The following is a 17,338-nucleotide window of genomic DNA, read 5'->3' on the forward strand; positions in this document are numbered from 1 at the left end:
TTTTGGAACGCAGCAGCGCAGACGGCAAGTGCCTAGACCCTATAGTTTTTTTTTTAGAGGCCTTTTTGTGGCCCTTTTTTAGCCACTTATTAGGGGTTCAAGCACTTCAGTGCTGAACACCTATTGTAATTGTTAATTTTCCCATGATGCAACATTCAGACATAAAACTGATCGGGCAGACCAAACCGTAAGTCGTGGAGACTTGAAACTTTGGGGGCTGATAGTACTCACACCGCCTACAGCGTCACCAAGGCCCGCCCCGATCGGCCTGACGGGGGCGCTACAGCGGGCAAAAGTACGAAACGGCTCATAACTCATCAACCGTGAGGCGTAGGCTCAAGTGTCTTATATCGCTGGAATCCTTGGCTCGAGGCGGACCAGATGCATGCCTCGGATTTGCTCGTCACCCAGGAAAATTTTCGGGTATTTGGGGTTTTTCCAAAAACCTACTTTCGCGAACTAGTCCTAGGCTTTTGGCCCGACCGGAACCAAACCAGTGCGGCAAGATTCTCTGGAGTCTGACTGTCAATAATTATCAAAAAAAAGTGTAAATTTCGCTTCACGGTCCCTAAGGGCCGCCAAAATGTTCGAAGTGGGAGGAGCCCATTTTGCTTAATTGGCTATAACTCGTGAACGGAACGAGATTTTTGCACCAAACTCAGCACACGCATGTACGAGCTCATTCTGTGGTCACGTGAAAAAGGGCGCAGCGACTGGCCACTTGGTGGCGCTATAACTGTTAAAAGGGTGTCAAAATTATGTATTTCTATGGAAAAAACACATGAAATGGCTGAAAGCGGCCATCTTGCTGTCTGATTTGCATACAACCTCACAAAATCGGGCATGCGCATGCGTCACGTGATCCTGAAGAAGCTTGAAAACTTTCATGGACGTCGGGCCATTGGTGGCGCTTTAACTGTCATAAAGGTGAGAAGGCCTCTGTATTACCCTATGCAAAATGACATTTAAATGACTGAAAAATGGGGGGAAAAGAGCAGAGCTTCACCAAATTAGCTGAGCACATGCGCCATATTATTCTAAAGAAGCGTGCAAACTTTTATGGAGATCGGGCCATCGGTGGAGGTGTCACAGTTTAAAAGGTAAAAAAAAAAAATGCACCACATTTCCATGATAAATGAGCTAAAAGGGCAACAAACATTCTTTTTCCTCTCCGAGGCACATGTTAGAAGGCTGGATAAAGTTTTTGGAACGCAGCAGCGCAGACGGCAAGTGCCTAGACCCTATAGTTTTTTTTTAGAGGCCTTTTTGTGGCCCTTTTTTAGCCACTTATTAGGGGTTCAAGCACTTCAGTGCTGAACACCTATTGTAATTGTTAATTTTCCCATGATGCAACATTCAGACATAAAACTGATCGGGCAGACCAAACCGTAAGTCGTGGAGACTTGAAACTTTGGGGGCTGATAGTACTCACACCGCCTACAGCGTCACCAAGGCCCGCCCCGATCGGCCTGACGGGGGCGCTACAGCGGGCAAAAGTACGAAACGGCTCATAACTCATCAACCGTGAGGCGTAGGCTCAAGTGTCTTATATCGCTGGAATCCTTGGCTCGAGGCGGACCAGATGCATGCCTCGGATTTGCTCGCCCTTCAGGCGTCAATTTTGATTAAATTGAGGTTTTTTGAAAAACCTACTTTTGCGAACTACTCCTAGATTTTTCGCCCGATCGAAACCAAACCAATGCAGAAATATTCTCTGGACAGAGACTATCAATAATCATCAAAAAAATTCTTAATTTAAATTCACGGTCGCTAAGGGAAATCAAAATGTTTGATGGCACCAGGGCCACTTTTACTAAAACAATTATAACTCGTGAACGGAAAGAGATATTTTCGCTAATCTTGGGAAACGTGTTTATGAGATCAATCTGAGATTACTTGAAAAAAATCGTGACGATTGGCCACTTGGTGGCGCTACAACATGGAAAAAACTTTATGAAAATGGCTATAAACGCACCCAACCGTTAGTCCTTTGAAATCCTCAATCCTTCCCGAGTCCAACAATACCAAATATGCCAGGTTTCTCCTTATAGTTTGTGTATCATTGTCATTAAGCACTTAAAAAACTTGCAATTATCTTCGAAACCGTTAGTCCAAATTTCGTGAAATTTGAAAACATAGATCAATAGCTAAACAATAACGCCCAAATGTCACAATTAAGATAGGAACTGACAAAAATAAATAAACAAATAAAATTTTTAAATCATTGTCACCCATGGATCATTTTTATTCTCTCATAAACAGAAGTGTCTAAACTTCAAAACAAAATGAGATATTTACAACAAATTTGACAGACCTGCATGGGCACACTTTGAGGACACTTAACAAAAGTGGTGGAGATCAGGCAAGATGTGGTGCTATAACTGTCAAAAAAACTTTCCTCAGTAAATTGCCTGTATTGGCTGTAAATGGTATTTTCCATCAATGATATAAGTTTATTTGTTTATTTGGATCCCCATTAGCCTCTTTCTAGGCAGTGGCTACTCTTCCTGGGGTCCCAAAAAGTAAATCATACAAAACTACATTTAATCAACAACAATAAAAAGTCAAGTCAATGAAACGCACTAACCCATCATCCATTCCAAATATCAAAATCAACAATTTAATATATTTTGCCATTAAATATTCCTTTAAATTTTTTTTTAAAACTTATTTTACTTGTAAAAATGTGTGATATCAATGGTAAATGATTCCATATTTTCATTCCTCTATACATTACAGTCCGTTGGTTTCCAGTGGTTTTCGAAACAGGAAATAAAAAACATTCCTTTTATTCATGCCTGGTGTAAAAAAATATGACTAGTACTATTATACAAAAGTTGAGAGTACAGCGCATTAGGAACTCTAGACACAGAAATATTTCTTATAAAATAAAGCAGAGAGACAATCCTTCACCAGTTCATTCTCAGTATATTAGCTCTTCTATAACAGTTTAAATTCAGTCCTGTCGCTCTGTTCTGGACAAATTTATTTTTTCAATTACATCCATTTTTTTTATTTACTTGATGCACTGGTAAAAACCACTGGGCAAAAACACGCGAGTCGTCCAATCACTGATTGTGCTGCAGTGACTGACACCCCTGAGAGCCAACAGTAGCGGCATATTCTTAAGGCCCGCCCACTGTTCGCGCAGGCGCTGCCGCTGTCAGCATGATGAGAGAACAGAATAGATCAGATGAGACAGCAGCACGGAAACTTTCTTCAGAAACTCCTTGTACTAAATGATCATCATAATCTATCGGGAACTGTGATTGTGTGCACTTGGAAACTTTGGATGCATCAACTTGTCGTCAGAGAAAGATGTAAAAGGTGAAATCGGAGTAAGATTTATAGTGTGATAATCTTTATTGAACAATCTTCTTAAATTGAATATGTGATGCAGTCTCGTTTTGGTGAGTGACTTTTTTTTGTCATATGTTATCTTATGACAGATATCTATTTCAGAAATGATTTGATATGAGCTGAGTTGACTAGGCCGCAGTCACAGCGCGAGCTGAACTAGTTAGCCGTGGGCTAAAGCTACCGCGTGTAGCTAACATCTTTGTATCATGAGTTGTGACAGTGACTGTTTTATGAGTGTCGAATCGATGTGTTAAATAAATTTGGATTAATGTGTCATTTGAGCTGTGCATGTCATTTGTTACTGAAATGTTGAGTCAGAAATTAATTATTGTACATTTGCCTTGTGTTTTCCAAGGCTGCGTTTTCTTGTTCTCTATTTTTTTTCCCTATGTGAACGTGATCGTCAAGTGTATCCTGTTTTGTCCCATAAATAATCCTGTGAAGGTGAATCGTCTGCCTAGTGGATGCAATTACATGCACAAATGCTAACCAGTGCCCATGGACCTGTTTCCCATTTGAACTGTAATTTGAAACCATCAACTGGTAGGATAACTACAATTTTCTTTTGTTTGTTTTTGTTTTTTATATTTATGTGTTGCTATATAAATAAGTGTTACGATGTGTATAGCATGCACAAAAATCAAGGACATTTTTTGTAACGAATGTAGCGAAAACTAAACAGCGTCTCTGTGCATTGAAAGGCTGTCACTCAGTGCACAGTCACATTGTTACAGCAACGGATTGTCTTTGAGTCATTAAACCGTACATGTACAAACATGTTCAAAAACACTGATTCGTTAAAAAGATAGATGTGATGAAACTAGGTGGTAATTATTTTTAACTTTAAGCTCCACTTTCGAACTTCACCTAATTTAATCGAAGCTTTTAGGCTGTTGAATCATTAAAAAGAAACAAGTCGGTGATGTCTGTTTTCATTTACTAACTCTCTATTGTTCTTATTTGTCACTCATCTTTCTGAAACAAACTACAAAGAGAACTTTTTAATTTATCAATATCATTTTCTCTTTGAATCAGAACAAAATTGTCAACTATTTGCTCTCCTGTTGCACCATTTCCTCCCTCCAGTAGATGATCCTTGCTTCTGATTTAATTATGCCCTACCGAATACTATATCTAGGTGTAGCACATCAAGTCAAGTTGCGCACTACATGCTACACAGTGTTGTGTAGGGCTGGGTTTCGATTCAAATTTCAAGAATCGATTCGATTCCGATTCTCAAGATTGAATCGATTATCATTATTCGATCTGATCTGATCCGATCTTCGAGATTTAGATAATGTTAATTTCCGCCATGATAAATTTTCCACCATTTTGAATTTTGTCAACAACGTACTTTTACTAACTAGTCCTAGGTTTTTCGCCCCAAACCAGTGCAGAAATGTATAGAAATCCTATAAATGTTAAACAGCTTTAAAACCATGTATTTCCTGTTACATTGCCTGTATTGGCTGTAAATGGTCTTTTCCATCTATTATGTCAGTGGTTACATGCTTGCTAAATAAAACTTAATAGATTTTAAAGCTTTTGTGCTTTAAGGCCTTAAAGGCCTTAACTGCTTGAACCCCGATAAATGCTGCTTGCAGCTTTAATTGATATTGATTAGGTGTCTATCGCGATACATATCGTTATCGTTTTATCGCCCAGCCCTAGTCTCATTTATGTATTATTTGTTCCCTGGCAAAACGTTTTAGCTGAAGGCAAAGTGAAGTTATAGCTTTATTTAACGTTAGTCTATTTAACTATGTAGCCTAGAGAGCTGACTTATGTTTGACTGAATCGTTGGCTTTATTATTGTATAGCTTCTTATACCTTTTAGGCTACTTATACTTTTAGAATGGCTATTATTGATCATTAAAACTGACATTTAGCAAAAAAGGTTGTCATTTTATTTGATATATTTAAAACATATACAATATTTTATTATAATAGCCTACATTATCTTCACTGTATATACATATATGACACAACCCTGTCTCTTTTTGCTAAATGTTCGTTTTAATGATCAATATTATAATGTTTTTTATTCATCATATTTTAAAAATGAAAACAAAAAGAGTCAGGGTTGTGCTTTAGCCTATATTTCGTGTTGTTGTAAATATGCAGTGAAGATAATCTTGCGTTGCCTGAACCTCATTTGTGTGGCCATTATGTTAAAGATCTTTTTTAAATGAAAATGAAAAGAGGCAAAATGGTGGTTTATAACATATTTTGTTTTATTTGTAGCCTATAAAGAGATAACCGGAGTAGCCAGAGCAAGCTGAGTGACGCGATCAAGTACGCCGCTGTTCCCGGACTCGCGTCCTCCCGTCCTCGGGAGTTCGTTCTCCTGAGTCGAACTTGTCAGTCCGAACTACCAAGGACTCAAGTCCGAACTTTGCGTACTTGGTATTGAGAAACGGCTTCAGTTTTCTTGCGCACGTGGTTGGCGGAACCTTATTCCGGAAGTAGCACTGGGTGGCGCCATCCGCGTAATCTCACTTCCTGGTTTAGCTACTTAGCGCTTTGTTTGCCCTGGTCCAATCTGTTATCTGTCTTGATAGACTATAATATTATAGCCAAATGCGTTGGCCTATGGTTATTAAAGCTGCAGTCGGCAAGTCTGGCAGATTGAGTGGACTTAGCCAAAATTTTGAATGTTTACAACTCTCATGCCCCTCCCCCACTACCAACGAGCACCCGCCCATCGTCAGTGCGTGTGTACCTGATTTTCTGTGAACGCGTCCATCTCTTCAGCATCGATCAACACCATGGACTCGGAGGTAGGCTGCCCTGGCTAATCTATCCATAGATAGCAATAACCGAGGAATTGGAAGCTTGTTAGTAGATTTTCTCTCCGCCATCACGCTTCGTACAATCTTCGGGCGTGTCGTGTGCATGTGATATTGTAATGTGCGCGTCTGCGTGAGGGAGAGGGGATCTGTGGCGTGTACACGACCTGTGATTGACAGCCAGATCTCACACCCCCCTGCGCTGATTGGACACGATGAGACGGGAGCGGTGGATTTTTGCAAAACAAATAACACGCTCCAGGTGGAGTTAGAAGCTCGGGTTTTTTCTAAAACCACCTTATCTATGTTGTTCTGTCGGATAGAGTCAATTTCACTGAATTTGATCAAAAAAATGTTGCCGACGGCAGCTTTAACAACTGCTGCAACGTACTAAAGTACATTTCACTTGAAGCTTTTGAAACACAATGCCACAATCAAATTATTTAATTGAGAGTGAGGAGTCACGTGCCGACTTGGGTTGATTTGGGCGGGGTCTGAGCCTGTCGGCCATGATGGAAGGAGACGCTATCGGTTGCCAGGGGCAACGCCTTCAGAACTACACAGAAGCGCGACTAAACATTCCAGAGCTCTTTCATTTTTGCGCATTTATTAGGCTATTATTATTAGGCTATTTATTATTTCAGCGGGACACAGACTGATCTACGAATACGAAAAAGAAAAGGAAGAAAGTAAAGCAATGCAAAAAGATAAGGCGAAAGAAAAGGGACCTTACAGGAACAAGCTCACACCAAGCGCAAAACAGCGGTATTTAGAGAAGATAACATGAGATATAATTTGTCTTGTGTTGACCTAACGGGCGATCTTTGGTCTTGAATCTTGTTCCCTGGCCAAACTGAGGGCTAAGTGAAATTTCATAACTTTATATTTAGGCTATTTAACTTTACCGTTGTTGTAATGTTAGACTAGAGCGCTGACTTTGTATGTTTGACTGAATCGTTTGCTTTATTTCTTATTGTATAGCTTCTTGTACTTTTTACTTATAGGCTACTTTTATAATGACTATTATTGATAAAACTGAAATTCAACAAAAAGAGACAGGGTTTAGTTTTGTATTTTTATTTTATTTTATTACAGTCATGATCAGAGTACAAATGCACATAATATATTGCCTGAACCATATTAATAAGTTTAATATTTTTAAAATTTAAACGAAAAGAACAATTTAAATATAACAATTTTTAAAAAAAGTTTTGTTATAAATATGCTAACGTTACGTGTAGTGAATATAATAAATATGCGTTGCCTGAACCACATTTGTGTAATGTTTAAGATTTCTTTAAATGAAAACGAAAAGAGGCAGTGTAGTGTTTTATAACATATTTCGTTTTATTGTTGCCTAAAATGTACATACAGAGATAACCGGAGTAGCAGAGCGAGCTGAGTGACGCGCGTCCTCGGGAGTCATTCTCCTGAGCTGGACTTGGCATTTAAGTCCAAACTTTGCGTACTTGCTATTGAGAAATGCCTAATGTCGGCGCTTGGCTTCTTGTGACAAACACTGGAGCAGTTTTTACTTCCAGGCATGGTAAAACAGTGCGGAATTGCGAAAACCTCCTCTACTACCGAGTTAACAACACACGTAAACAATGATGTTTTGCCGCTGGAATCCTGCCAACATGGCGGATCGGGGGAGGGGCTCTATACCGTGACGACAACTCCTCACTCTCAATAGCTGTGTCTTTCTAATAGCTATTACTTAGTTATGAAGATGTGCACAAACACTACTACATGTAAAGTTTGAAACATTATTCCACCACAGTTTGTTTGCTTAATCACCAGATACATAAATTGCAGTGTATAGCCAACAGATGAGAAAAAAATAGCCACGAACTGGTAGATGAACAAGAGGGTAACGTTAGCTTAGCTAACTGCAATTTCTTATGGTTTGATCTCTAACACAAGTAATGGCTGTAAAATAAATCCAGCGATTGAATTCTAGAGGACCATAGCTTTCAAACAAGGTATAGCATGTGTATGTGTCCTGTAGTGAGACCATTACAACATTAGATGTTTGTGGCTAATGTAGGCTAAACACTACACATCGGCCGGGCTGCGATCAGACAGGCAGACGGGTCATATAAACACCTAAAAGTCGTTTAAAAATTACCCCGAGAAACAGTGCATTGCTGTGCTGTTGGTACACACGTACATAGCACATTTGGCACAAATTAGCTTATCTTATGTGACATTTTATCAGTGAGACTTCTCTGCAGTTCTCCTCGAAATTGAATGAGGGTCCGCTAAACCGGAAGGTGGTTTACAACGGAAGTCCTGAACAGAAGTAAAAGTGGGCGGGGCGGAATAAGGTGAATAGTCACCTGATAGTCACCTGTTATCAGTTAATAATGTACAGTAGGGGGCGGTACATGCTACTTTCACCCATAGCTTTCACTTGGTCGTATTCCCCAAGACAGACGAACTGACGAAGGAGAAAGGCATAAAGTGAAGTCAGTCTTCTTGCACACGTGTGTAAATGTAGCCATGGAAGAGGTTTATAATCAGGTAAAGAGTGTATTATTGTCGGTTTGACAAAGAGTTATTTTACTAATCGGTATCGATTGTATTGATACTGCTGTCTAATTCTGTTTCTAAAGTGCACCGTATTTAAGCTTCCGTGTCTGTGTGTGACCGTTGGAGCTACGCTGCGGTGCAACAGTATCTCTCTTTCTCTATCGTTTGGGCTTTATCTTACTGCTGGTTCTGCCCTTGTGAAAAGAGAAACAAAATATTGTATGTTCTGAATATTAACTTGAGATATAAGCTTTTGTGTTGCTTAAACTTTTCACTCATGTTTTGTTTCCATTCTTTTCATGCGTAACAGCAGCTGGAAGAACAAATCAATGGACAAGAAGAGGAACCGTGCCATTTGATGTTTTGTGATAAATTAAATATTTTATTTATTTGCATATTTTTACAATATAAATCATAGTTCCAACATTAATTTATTTTGTAGCCTGGCTACATCATGCTCAGTCAGTATGAAGCTGAGCTTTTTAGCAGCATACAATATAGGCCTACTTGTGTATTTTAAATGGTATTAAAGTGTATTTAAAAGCAAAATAAAAACAAATACTAAAACGCTACCACTGGAAGTGTCATGATTGCACAACGGAATAGTTGTGAATAATTGTTAAAAGATAAATGCAATTAAGCTGCCAATTATAGTGATCAAATTTTCATTAACCATTAACACGTTTGATGCATTTAAGAGACTGGGGCTAGTTGTCACAGGAGCTACAGTCTCAGTAAATAGGCTAGTTTTCCCTGGCAGTGATTTTTGTATGTTAGTTTTAAACGCCATTCAAATTCTAATTTATTTTTGCTGTAGGCATTTGGCAAATACAATAAAACCATATTGAGTTTAACATCTTAACAGACAAAGGAATTTTTCATAAATGTTAGTGCAAGTTGTCACATGTGCTTTATATGTTGTGATTTTGTAGTTTAGTAACTTACAATATTTGTTGATTTAATGTCTCGTGCTAAATTTAGCTGAAAAGCTAATATTAGTTTAATGGCATAGTATAATGTGTATAGTGTGATGTGATAACCCACTTCTGGGGCATGTTTTCACTGAAGGGCAACATGTTCAATGAACAGTTTCACTAGTCTCGTAAGGTGTACGTAGTTGTACAGTCAGACGGTAAGGTTTCACTGACTGTGTTGCACCAAATATATATTTGAAGTCCGGCTCTCCTGCATCCTTCGGCCAGATCAGACGGAATTGTCGCAGCACCGTGACCAGGATGAGGAAGAGCTCCATGCGAGCTAGATTTTCTCCTAAACACACACGAGATCCTAGGAAAAAGAAAAGTGAATGTACATAATACAAACGCACAGTTTGTTCACATTCTACTACACATATTGTTTTGATCATACCAATGACCCTGTCTGTATAGTGTGTAAGGGACACCTCTGTCTGGATTACATATAAATAAGCAAAATGAGTCTACAGGGTGGGCCATTTATATGGATACACCGTAATAACATGGGAATGGTTGGTGATATTAAAGTCCTGTTTGTGGCACATTAGTATATGTCATAGTCACCACCCATCTTGAGGAGTTTGCCCCCTCACATATACTAATGTGCCACAAACAGGACTTTAATATCACCAACCATTCCCATGTTATTACGGTGTATCCGTATAAATGGCCCACCATGTAGATTAAAATACTTCTTTACACTGTCTAATAAAACATGCACAACATACCAGCAGAAAAAGGCATGAATGCATCAGGCTTCACAAATTCCCCCATTTCATTCAAGAAGTTTTGAGGGTTGAATTCATGTGGAAACTTCCACTGACTTTCCTCTCTGAGAGCAGATGACAGATAGGGGATGATAACTGTCCCCTGTAAGAGCAGATGTTTTTAACAAGATTAGCAAACCTCCCTTTCATAGTGAAGATGCTGTTTAGGAGTTGCAGTAATAACAGTTTGGGTGATGGATTGTTTTGATAAGATTAAAGGGGTGGTTGATTGCTATTTCACTTTTTTCATTTTAAATACTGTGTAATGTTGCTGTTGGTGCATGAACAGTATCTGCAAAGTTGCTGCGCTTAAAGTTCAACATAAGCGGAGATATTGTCTTTTAAAAATCAGGAAGTTTAATGCCTACAAAAACGTCTCGAATGGGACTACAACGAGATACTTCCCGGGTTTTATACGTAACTAACCCATACATTTACATCCACCCTCCCTCCGGAACATGTTCTGCTGTCGAAGAGGAGGAGTTATAGTGGAGAGCTGTAGCTGTCAGGTCTTCTGTGTTCAGGCTTCCTACAGACGCTGTAGTTCGTCAACAATGGTTAAAATTTAAGTTTGGTTATGTTCCTGACAATTACAATCGTAGTTTAGCTCTCTGTGCTGCACATTTTACAGAAGACAGCTTCCAGAATCTACACGAGTTCAATGCCGGATTCAACAAGAAACTATTACTCCAACATGAAGCAGTTACAGCTTTAAAACCAGAGGCCACAACCTGCAAGTAAGGTTTAATCATTTTAAATGTATTTGCCTGTATAATTTAAGACGTAATGTTTTAGTTTTATCAAGGATGTAAAAAAATGCCAGCGCTGGCTTTAGTATATGACAAACGCGTACAAACATTTTGGACCCGAATTTGTAATATGTACAAATTTTGTAAACGTATTTTCCATGTATACTTAATGACATAATTTTTTTATTTGATCAAGAACGCAAACCAATGCCAAAGCTGTTTGTTTATAGTAGCTAGTTAGTTCGATGCTATTTTGTGTGTATAAGACAAACGTGTACAAACTTCAAAAAATTATCGCAACAGCAAACTTCAGCTGCTGTTATCACATGTACACCTAAAGAAAACGACAAACTGAGTAAACTAAGCTTTGTGAATAGTTAAACGGTTGTTCATTCTACCAATAAAACAATATCTTTAAAAAACGGTATTACTCAGTCATGTATTCAGTTATATTAAATGTTTAATCAGGGGGAAAGCGTATCTCAAAAGCTAACAAACAGCAGTAGCATTTTCAAGTAACAGCGTATGGAAATTCTTTGAGAGAATAATAATAAAATAAAATAAATTACCATTCAGAAACGTTTAGTAAGAGCCGTGTTTGCGGAGGTTCTGCTTGACTCTCTTCATCACCGCTCTCTGGGTCTGATTCTGGCTCAAACTGATGAGGCAATATTGACACCATTACATTTGACCGGAGCACATGCAACTGTCGCCCGTAAAGGAAATGGGCGTGAAGATTCCGGACGCAGTTTAGCCAATTACAACACACCGGCCGAACTAACCAATCTGAGCTCATTGCCTCTTTCTGAGGGAGTGGTTTCATAGACTCAGGAAGTCAACCGGTCGTTCAAATGACAGAGGAGGAAGCGGCTTACAATAAAGGTGAAATTTATGAAAAATAAGGCGTTTTTTAACAAACGAAACACGAAGACATGTTATATTGCAGCCCATAAACACAATCAAGCAAAGAAAAAAGGCAGTAAACCACCCCTTTAAATAATGGATATATGTTCTATACTCTTTCTTTTATGCCAGTTTTATGTGCCATATTAACTCTACACCTTTGATGTAAAGAAACATTTGTTGCCACACAGCAATTATAGTAAACGCCACCTTTGGGATGCTGTAGCCCTGGAGTTGAGTGTCGGTTCTAGCGGTGTGAAACATACTGAGAGGAACAATGTCACCAACGCGCTGACCCTCATGAATCACTGCTTGAACGAAAGGCATGGCGTTTCTGTCCTCATATGTGACATGTTCACGAACACCCAGGACTTCATCAATCTCCCGCTGACATTGCTCTGAAGATGTATAAATAGATATTAAAACAAAGACACAAATGGACATTGAAAAACTATGCATGCTACAAAAAAAAACACAAAAATAAAAATGCATTATATCATTTCAGAATCTTATTTTGCAGCATATTATTCTTTAATGCAAAATCCATAAAGAAATCTGTAACCCAGCCCACCTCATTTTTAGAAACAGAAATTTGCAATAAAACACACACACACACACACACACACACACACACACACACACACACACACACACACACACATTCTTGAATATGTGGTTTACGGGGCTCTCCATAGGCCTAATGGTTTTTCCATCCCCTTACTCTAATACTAAAAGCCTACCTCTAAACCCCATCACAGAAAACGTTATGCATTTTTACACACACACACACACATATATATATATATAATATATTTTTTGAATATATATATATATATATATAAACATGATTAATAAGCTGTTTTCCTCATGGGGACCAAAAAATGTCCCCACAAGGACAAATAATTCAGATATTGCCATCTTTGTGGGGATATTTTGTCCCCATAACGTAGGGTTTACCTAAATCACACACACACGCACACACACACACACACACACACGCGCACACACACACACACACACACACACACACACACACATCTATCATTTTTGGGGGGATGAATATTCAATTTTTTCATGACTAATCTTTAGCCAAATAAAATATATCAAAATGACATGGATTTATTCATGGACATTCACCAACATGTAGATAATTTAGTTTGACATGCAAAAGTTTTTAACATAAAAACTCTCAATTAGACACATCTTATCCACATTCCTTACCCTGAATATGAGTGTGCTTCATCAGATAGAGTGTTAAAGTTCGGAGTGTGTTAGAGGTTGTGTCAGTTCCAGCCACAAACAGGTCAAACACCAAAGTGGTCATTTGTGAGTCATCAAAGGTTGTGCGTTGATCTTCTCTCTGAAAATAAAATGATCTACTCACAAACCATTTTAAATCAACAAATATTAAACTCATATGCCGCTGAAAAAAATCAATAAAAATACTAACACACACAAACCATTGTAAGTATTACCTTCTCCATCTCCTCCAAGTAACAGTCAATCACGTCTCTTGGCTCCCCGGTAACATGTGACTTCCTGTGCTCATCCACAACTTTAAGAATATGTTTTCTGATTGTCTCATAATAGTGAAAAGCTTTCCAGAATGGCAGTGGAAAAATCCTTAACACTGGGGCTACTTCATAGAACTGCAATTCAGAATAAAAGCTTATATATATATATATATATATATATATATATATATATATATATATATATATATATATGCCAAGTCACCTTTATTTATATGGCGCTTTATACAATAAAGATTGTTTCAAAGCAGCTTTACAGTGATAAACAGGAAAATAATCATTAAACAGAAAAATTTACCCTAAGTGAAAACAAACACTATAAATAACAGTAGAGAATAAATAGCAGCTTGCTTACACAAAGTGCAAATATTAGTAATATGCCTATTGCCTATATCTGTCCAATGGGGGGCGGAGTTTGTGAAAATAGCCTTTAACAACAAGGTTGGCTATATGTAATTAGATGCTGCCTTTATTTTTCGTTGTATTTACCATTGCCCATGGTCCAATGACAATCTTTACAAGTTTTTCCATAGTTGTGATCAATGTCTGGAAATATTCATCCTGATAATTGAAACGTGAGCCAAAAATGATTGAGGAAATGATGTTTGAAGCAGCTCGGTGGTACAGATGTTGAGGGTCAATTGACTTTCCTGGTAGAGTTGTAGAGATATAAAGACAAGAAATGTTTTCCATTCAGTAATTCGAATTTTCTTTGGCAACTTTGAGATTTAAAAAAAAAATATCTATATTCAAACATAGGACACTGAACGTGTGATTAGATGTGTTACGTTAATATAGAGATTGAAAGTGACAGGTGAGGAGGCGGTATACCAGCAGATTCCTCCAGTTGTGCGCAGATATATTTGACTTCTTCCAGAATCCTCTGCTCCATACTTCTCTTTCCAAGGCCAAAGTTCCTCAGTGTGGTCAGAGCAAAGCGCCGATGTTCCCGCCAGCTGTCTCCATAATCTGCCATGATCACCCCTAAACACACAAAATGATCAGGGAACACTCTAAGCCCAGCAGAGAGAATGTTGCAGTGCAATGCTCTGTGTTATGTGAGTATGATTTGCTGCTTGAGTACTCTAGTATTTTGTGTATGCTGCATTACCTTTGCTCCTTGTTATATGACTGACCATCATGTTCTCTGGTCTACCAGCAAACTCCGCCGCTTTTGTGATCAGTGCCTCCCTGATCATTTTCTGTCCTGTCAACACCACTGCTGGCTGTCTACCAATGTTCAGTGCGTAGATTGATCCATAGCGCTGAGCAAACTGTACAAAAACATTCAAGTTGAAGACCACAAACTCAGAGCAGAATGTTATTGCTGTGTCATGCTGTATGAATGTAGTTGTCAGGGTTCTGTCACTTCGGTCTAGTTAATTTCTTGGTTTTGTGACAGAGCTCTGACACTCCCTGTTTTGTCTCGTCTCTGTGTGAGTGTGCGGTTCCGAGCGCGCTCGGGCCGTGCACTCACTTGTCTATATGCCTTGTTATATGTGCGGGGCATGGTGTTTGGATCCCGACATGTCTGTCTAGTTAGGTTTCGGTTCTGTGTCTGGATTCGGACATCAATGCTCCGCGTGTTTGTTTTCTTTTGTGAGCGCACGCAATGAGCTTTCGCTCGTTCTCGTGCGCTCTGTCTTGTCACGTGAGCGCGCGCGGTTTCGAGTTCGCTCGAGCCGCGCGCTCTCCTGTCTGCGTTTTTTCTTGTCTTGTGCTGTGTAGCACACAGCTAGTTTTTCACTGGCTGTGTGCTTTCATGTTATGTTTTGTGTGAACACGTGGCTTATGAGTTTTCACTAGCTGCGTGTTCATGTCTCGTTTTGTGTTCTAGTCCTGTTTGTTGTGAGCACATGGCTTGTCATGTGTTTCCTTGTGCCATGTGCTCTCCTGTCGATTGTCTAACCCCGCCCACCTTGTTACCTGATTATTGATTCATTTTCCCCACCTGTCCTCCCTCGTTACCTGCTTTGTTTGCTCTCCCTATTTATTCTCCTTGTGTTTGCAGTTCTGTGCTGGTTCGTTGTCGTATCTACACTGTGTGTTTCCCTGCCGTCAAGTCAAGTCAAGTCAAGCCGAGTCAAAGTCAAGTCTGTCTTGTTTTCCCCTTCGGGGTAGTTTTTGTTTGTTCCTGTTTTATTTTATTTTTAAAATAAAGCCAATCAATTCTGCACCTGAGTCCTCGCTTCTTCCTTCACCCCCAACCTGACAGTAGTCTGATTTCTTTTCATAAGGGTACGTTTACAGACAACGATATGCTTAAAACGGAAAAGTTTTTTCCTTTGAGTTTTCCGCAACCATTGGCAAAACGATCCCCATTCACACGGATCCGTGAAAACAACTAAAAACGCTGTATTCATTGGGTTTTATTTTATTTCATTTTTTTTATTGAAAGCCAGTAACATACAAATAATAAACATTACAATAATCCAACATATAGGCTAGTGTAAAAAATATTAAACGGAGAACTCAAAGGAAAGATTTCTCAGTTTTAAGCATAGGCTACTGTTGTCATGTAAACGTACCCTTAGTTTGATGTATTTAGTACTTTTAATGCAGCAGTCTCCTGTTTGAGACTGATGTGCTTACCTTGTCAAAGTCCTTTAACGGGTTTATGCGGTCAAATTGTAGCAAATTTCCAAAAAATGGAACAGGAGTGGGTCCAGGGGGGAAGTTTTTAGGTCGCCGAATTCTGAACTGCAAGAAGAGAAGAAAGGCTCCGAGACACAACAGAACCAGTGCGGTCAACATGTTTACTGATCTACTGGACAGCCCGTCTGAAACCTGCTATTTATGCAAATAGAGAACTGATACGCATGCACACAAAACTACTTCTTTCAACTCTGCTGAACTCTTAGAACTCTGCTGAACTCTTAGAACTTTGTTGAACTGGAGTCTGGAAACATAGACTATAGGTGAAAAGTTAAACTATGATATGAGTGGAGAGGTAATATCCCAGTCATGTCACACAGTAGCCTACTCTTGATAAAGTTCCTCCTGAAGGTCCAACAAACACGCCCTATAACATTGTCCAAGTTTACGGATCTATGACTGCAAGTTTGTGCAGCAGTAACCAATTCTTTTTTAGGTTTCGATAGCCATAATATTCTGGTGACCAAACCCAAGTTGAATTTTCAATTTACTGTAGTTTCTTTAAAATGTATGAAGAAAACATGTCTGTTTTGTGTATTATTAGGTGGTGCATAAAGTCTACTCTTAGAAATGCACAACAGAGCTTAAACTGGATTGTCTTTCTGTAGTAGCCATAGCTAGAAATGAAATTATGCTTATTTGTATCTTTCCATTTTTATCCAGTGACTCACCGTTACCTATTCTCAGTCACAATGGTATTATGCCCTTGTTTAGTTTTCAACATCAGGCATTCTGAAAACAAAATGAACTGACACAATTTTTCAGAGCAAGCATATTTCGCATATCAGTACTGACCACTCAGCTGTGATTGGTGCAGTCAATGTGGGCCCAGTTTGCACATCATGCACAATTATTATTATTATTAATTATTGCTGTTATGTCCTCCAGCATGGGGAATTCTTACCCCAAACATCAATTTAGTAGCTTGTGAAAGTAACTTGAAAAACTGATTTAATCATATATAAAGTATTTTGTCTCAAAATATATGTAACCATTCCATCCTCCCAGAATCCACTTTAGCTAATTGTGAACGATTTAAAAAAATGTTAAGCTACACATTAAATCATCTTTCCTCAA

At 38.8% G+C, this 17,338-nt stretch overlaps 1 protein-coding gene across 2 annotated transcripts; it reads right to left on the bottom strand.

Annotated features, from left to right (window-relative positions):
• Nucleotides 1-9,046: 9,046 nt before the first annotated feature.
• LOC308686888 (cytochrome P450 2J4-like) lies at nucleotides 9,047-16,418 on the bottom strand. Of its 2 annotated transcripts, none has more exons than XM_081358962.1 (9): nucleotides 16,199-16,418; nucleotides 14,718-14,880; nucleotides 14,438-14,590; nucleotides 14,096-14,256; nucleotides 13,550-13,723; nucleotides 13,296-13,434; nucleotides 12,285-12,472; nucleotides 10,384-10,525; nucleotides 9,047-9,968 (listed from the first exon to the last, which is right to left on the bottom strand). In XM_081358962.1, exons 1-9 carry the CDS (start codon nucleotides 16,358-16,360, stop codon nucleotides 9,760-9,762), a joined length of 1,491 nt encoding a protein of 496 aa, XP_081215088.1. In that variant the 5' UTR covers nucleotides 16,361-16,418; the 3' UTR covers nucleotides 9,047-9,759. The 2 variants fall into 2 exon arrangements, with proteins under 2 accessions (XP_081215088.1, XP_081215089.1); XM_081358963.1 differs by lacking the exon at nucleotides 16,199-16,418 and adding an exon at nucleotides 15,084-15,202.
• Nucleotides 16,419-17,338: the final 920 nt, after the last annotated feature.

The sequence above is a fragment of the Scardinius erythrophthalmus genome, assembly GCF_964197995.2.
Source record: "Scardinius erythrophthalmus genome assembly, chromosome: 2".
NCBI lineage: Eukaryota > Metazoa > Chordata > Actinopteri > Cypriniformes > Leuciscidae > Scardinius > Scardinius erythrophthalmus.

Excerpts from the sequence above, each read along its gene's own strand:
- LOC308686888 (XM_081358962.1), bottom strand. The coding sequence starts at position 16,360 with ATGTTGACCGCACTGGTTCTGTTGTGTCTCGGAGCCTTTCTTCTCTTC. Across the intron at positions 13,724-14,095 it reads TCATTGGACCATGGGCAATG|TTCTATGAAGTAGCCCCAGT; the intron begins GTAAATACAACG and ends TCTGAATTGCAG. Across the intron at positions 12,473-13,295 it reads GAAGCACACTCATATTCAGG|AGCAATGTCAGCGGGAGATT; the intron begins GTAAGGAATGTG and ends ATACATCTTCAG.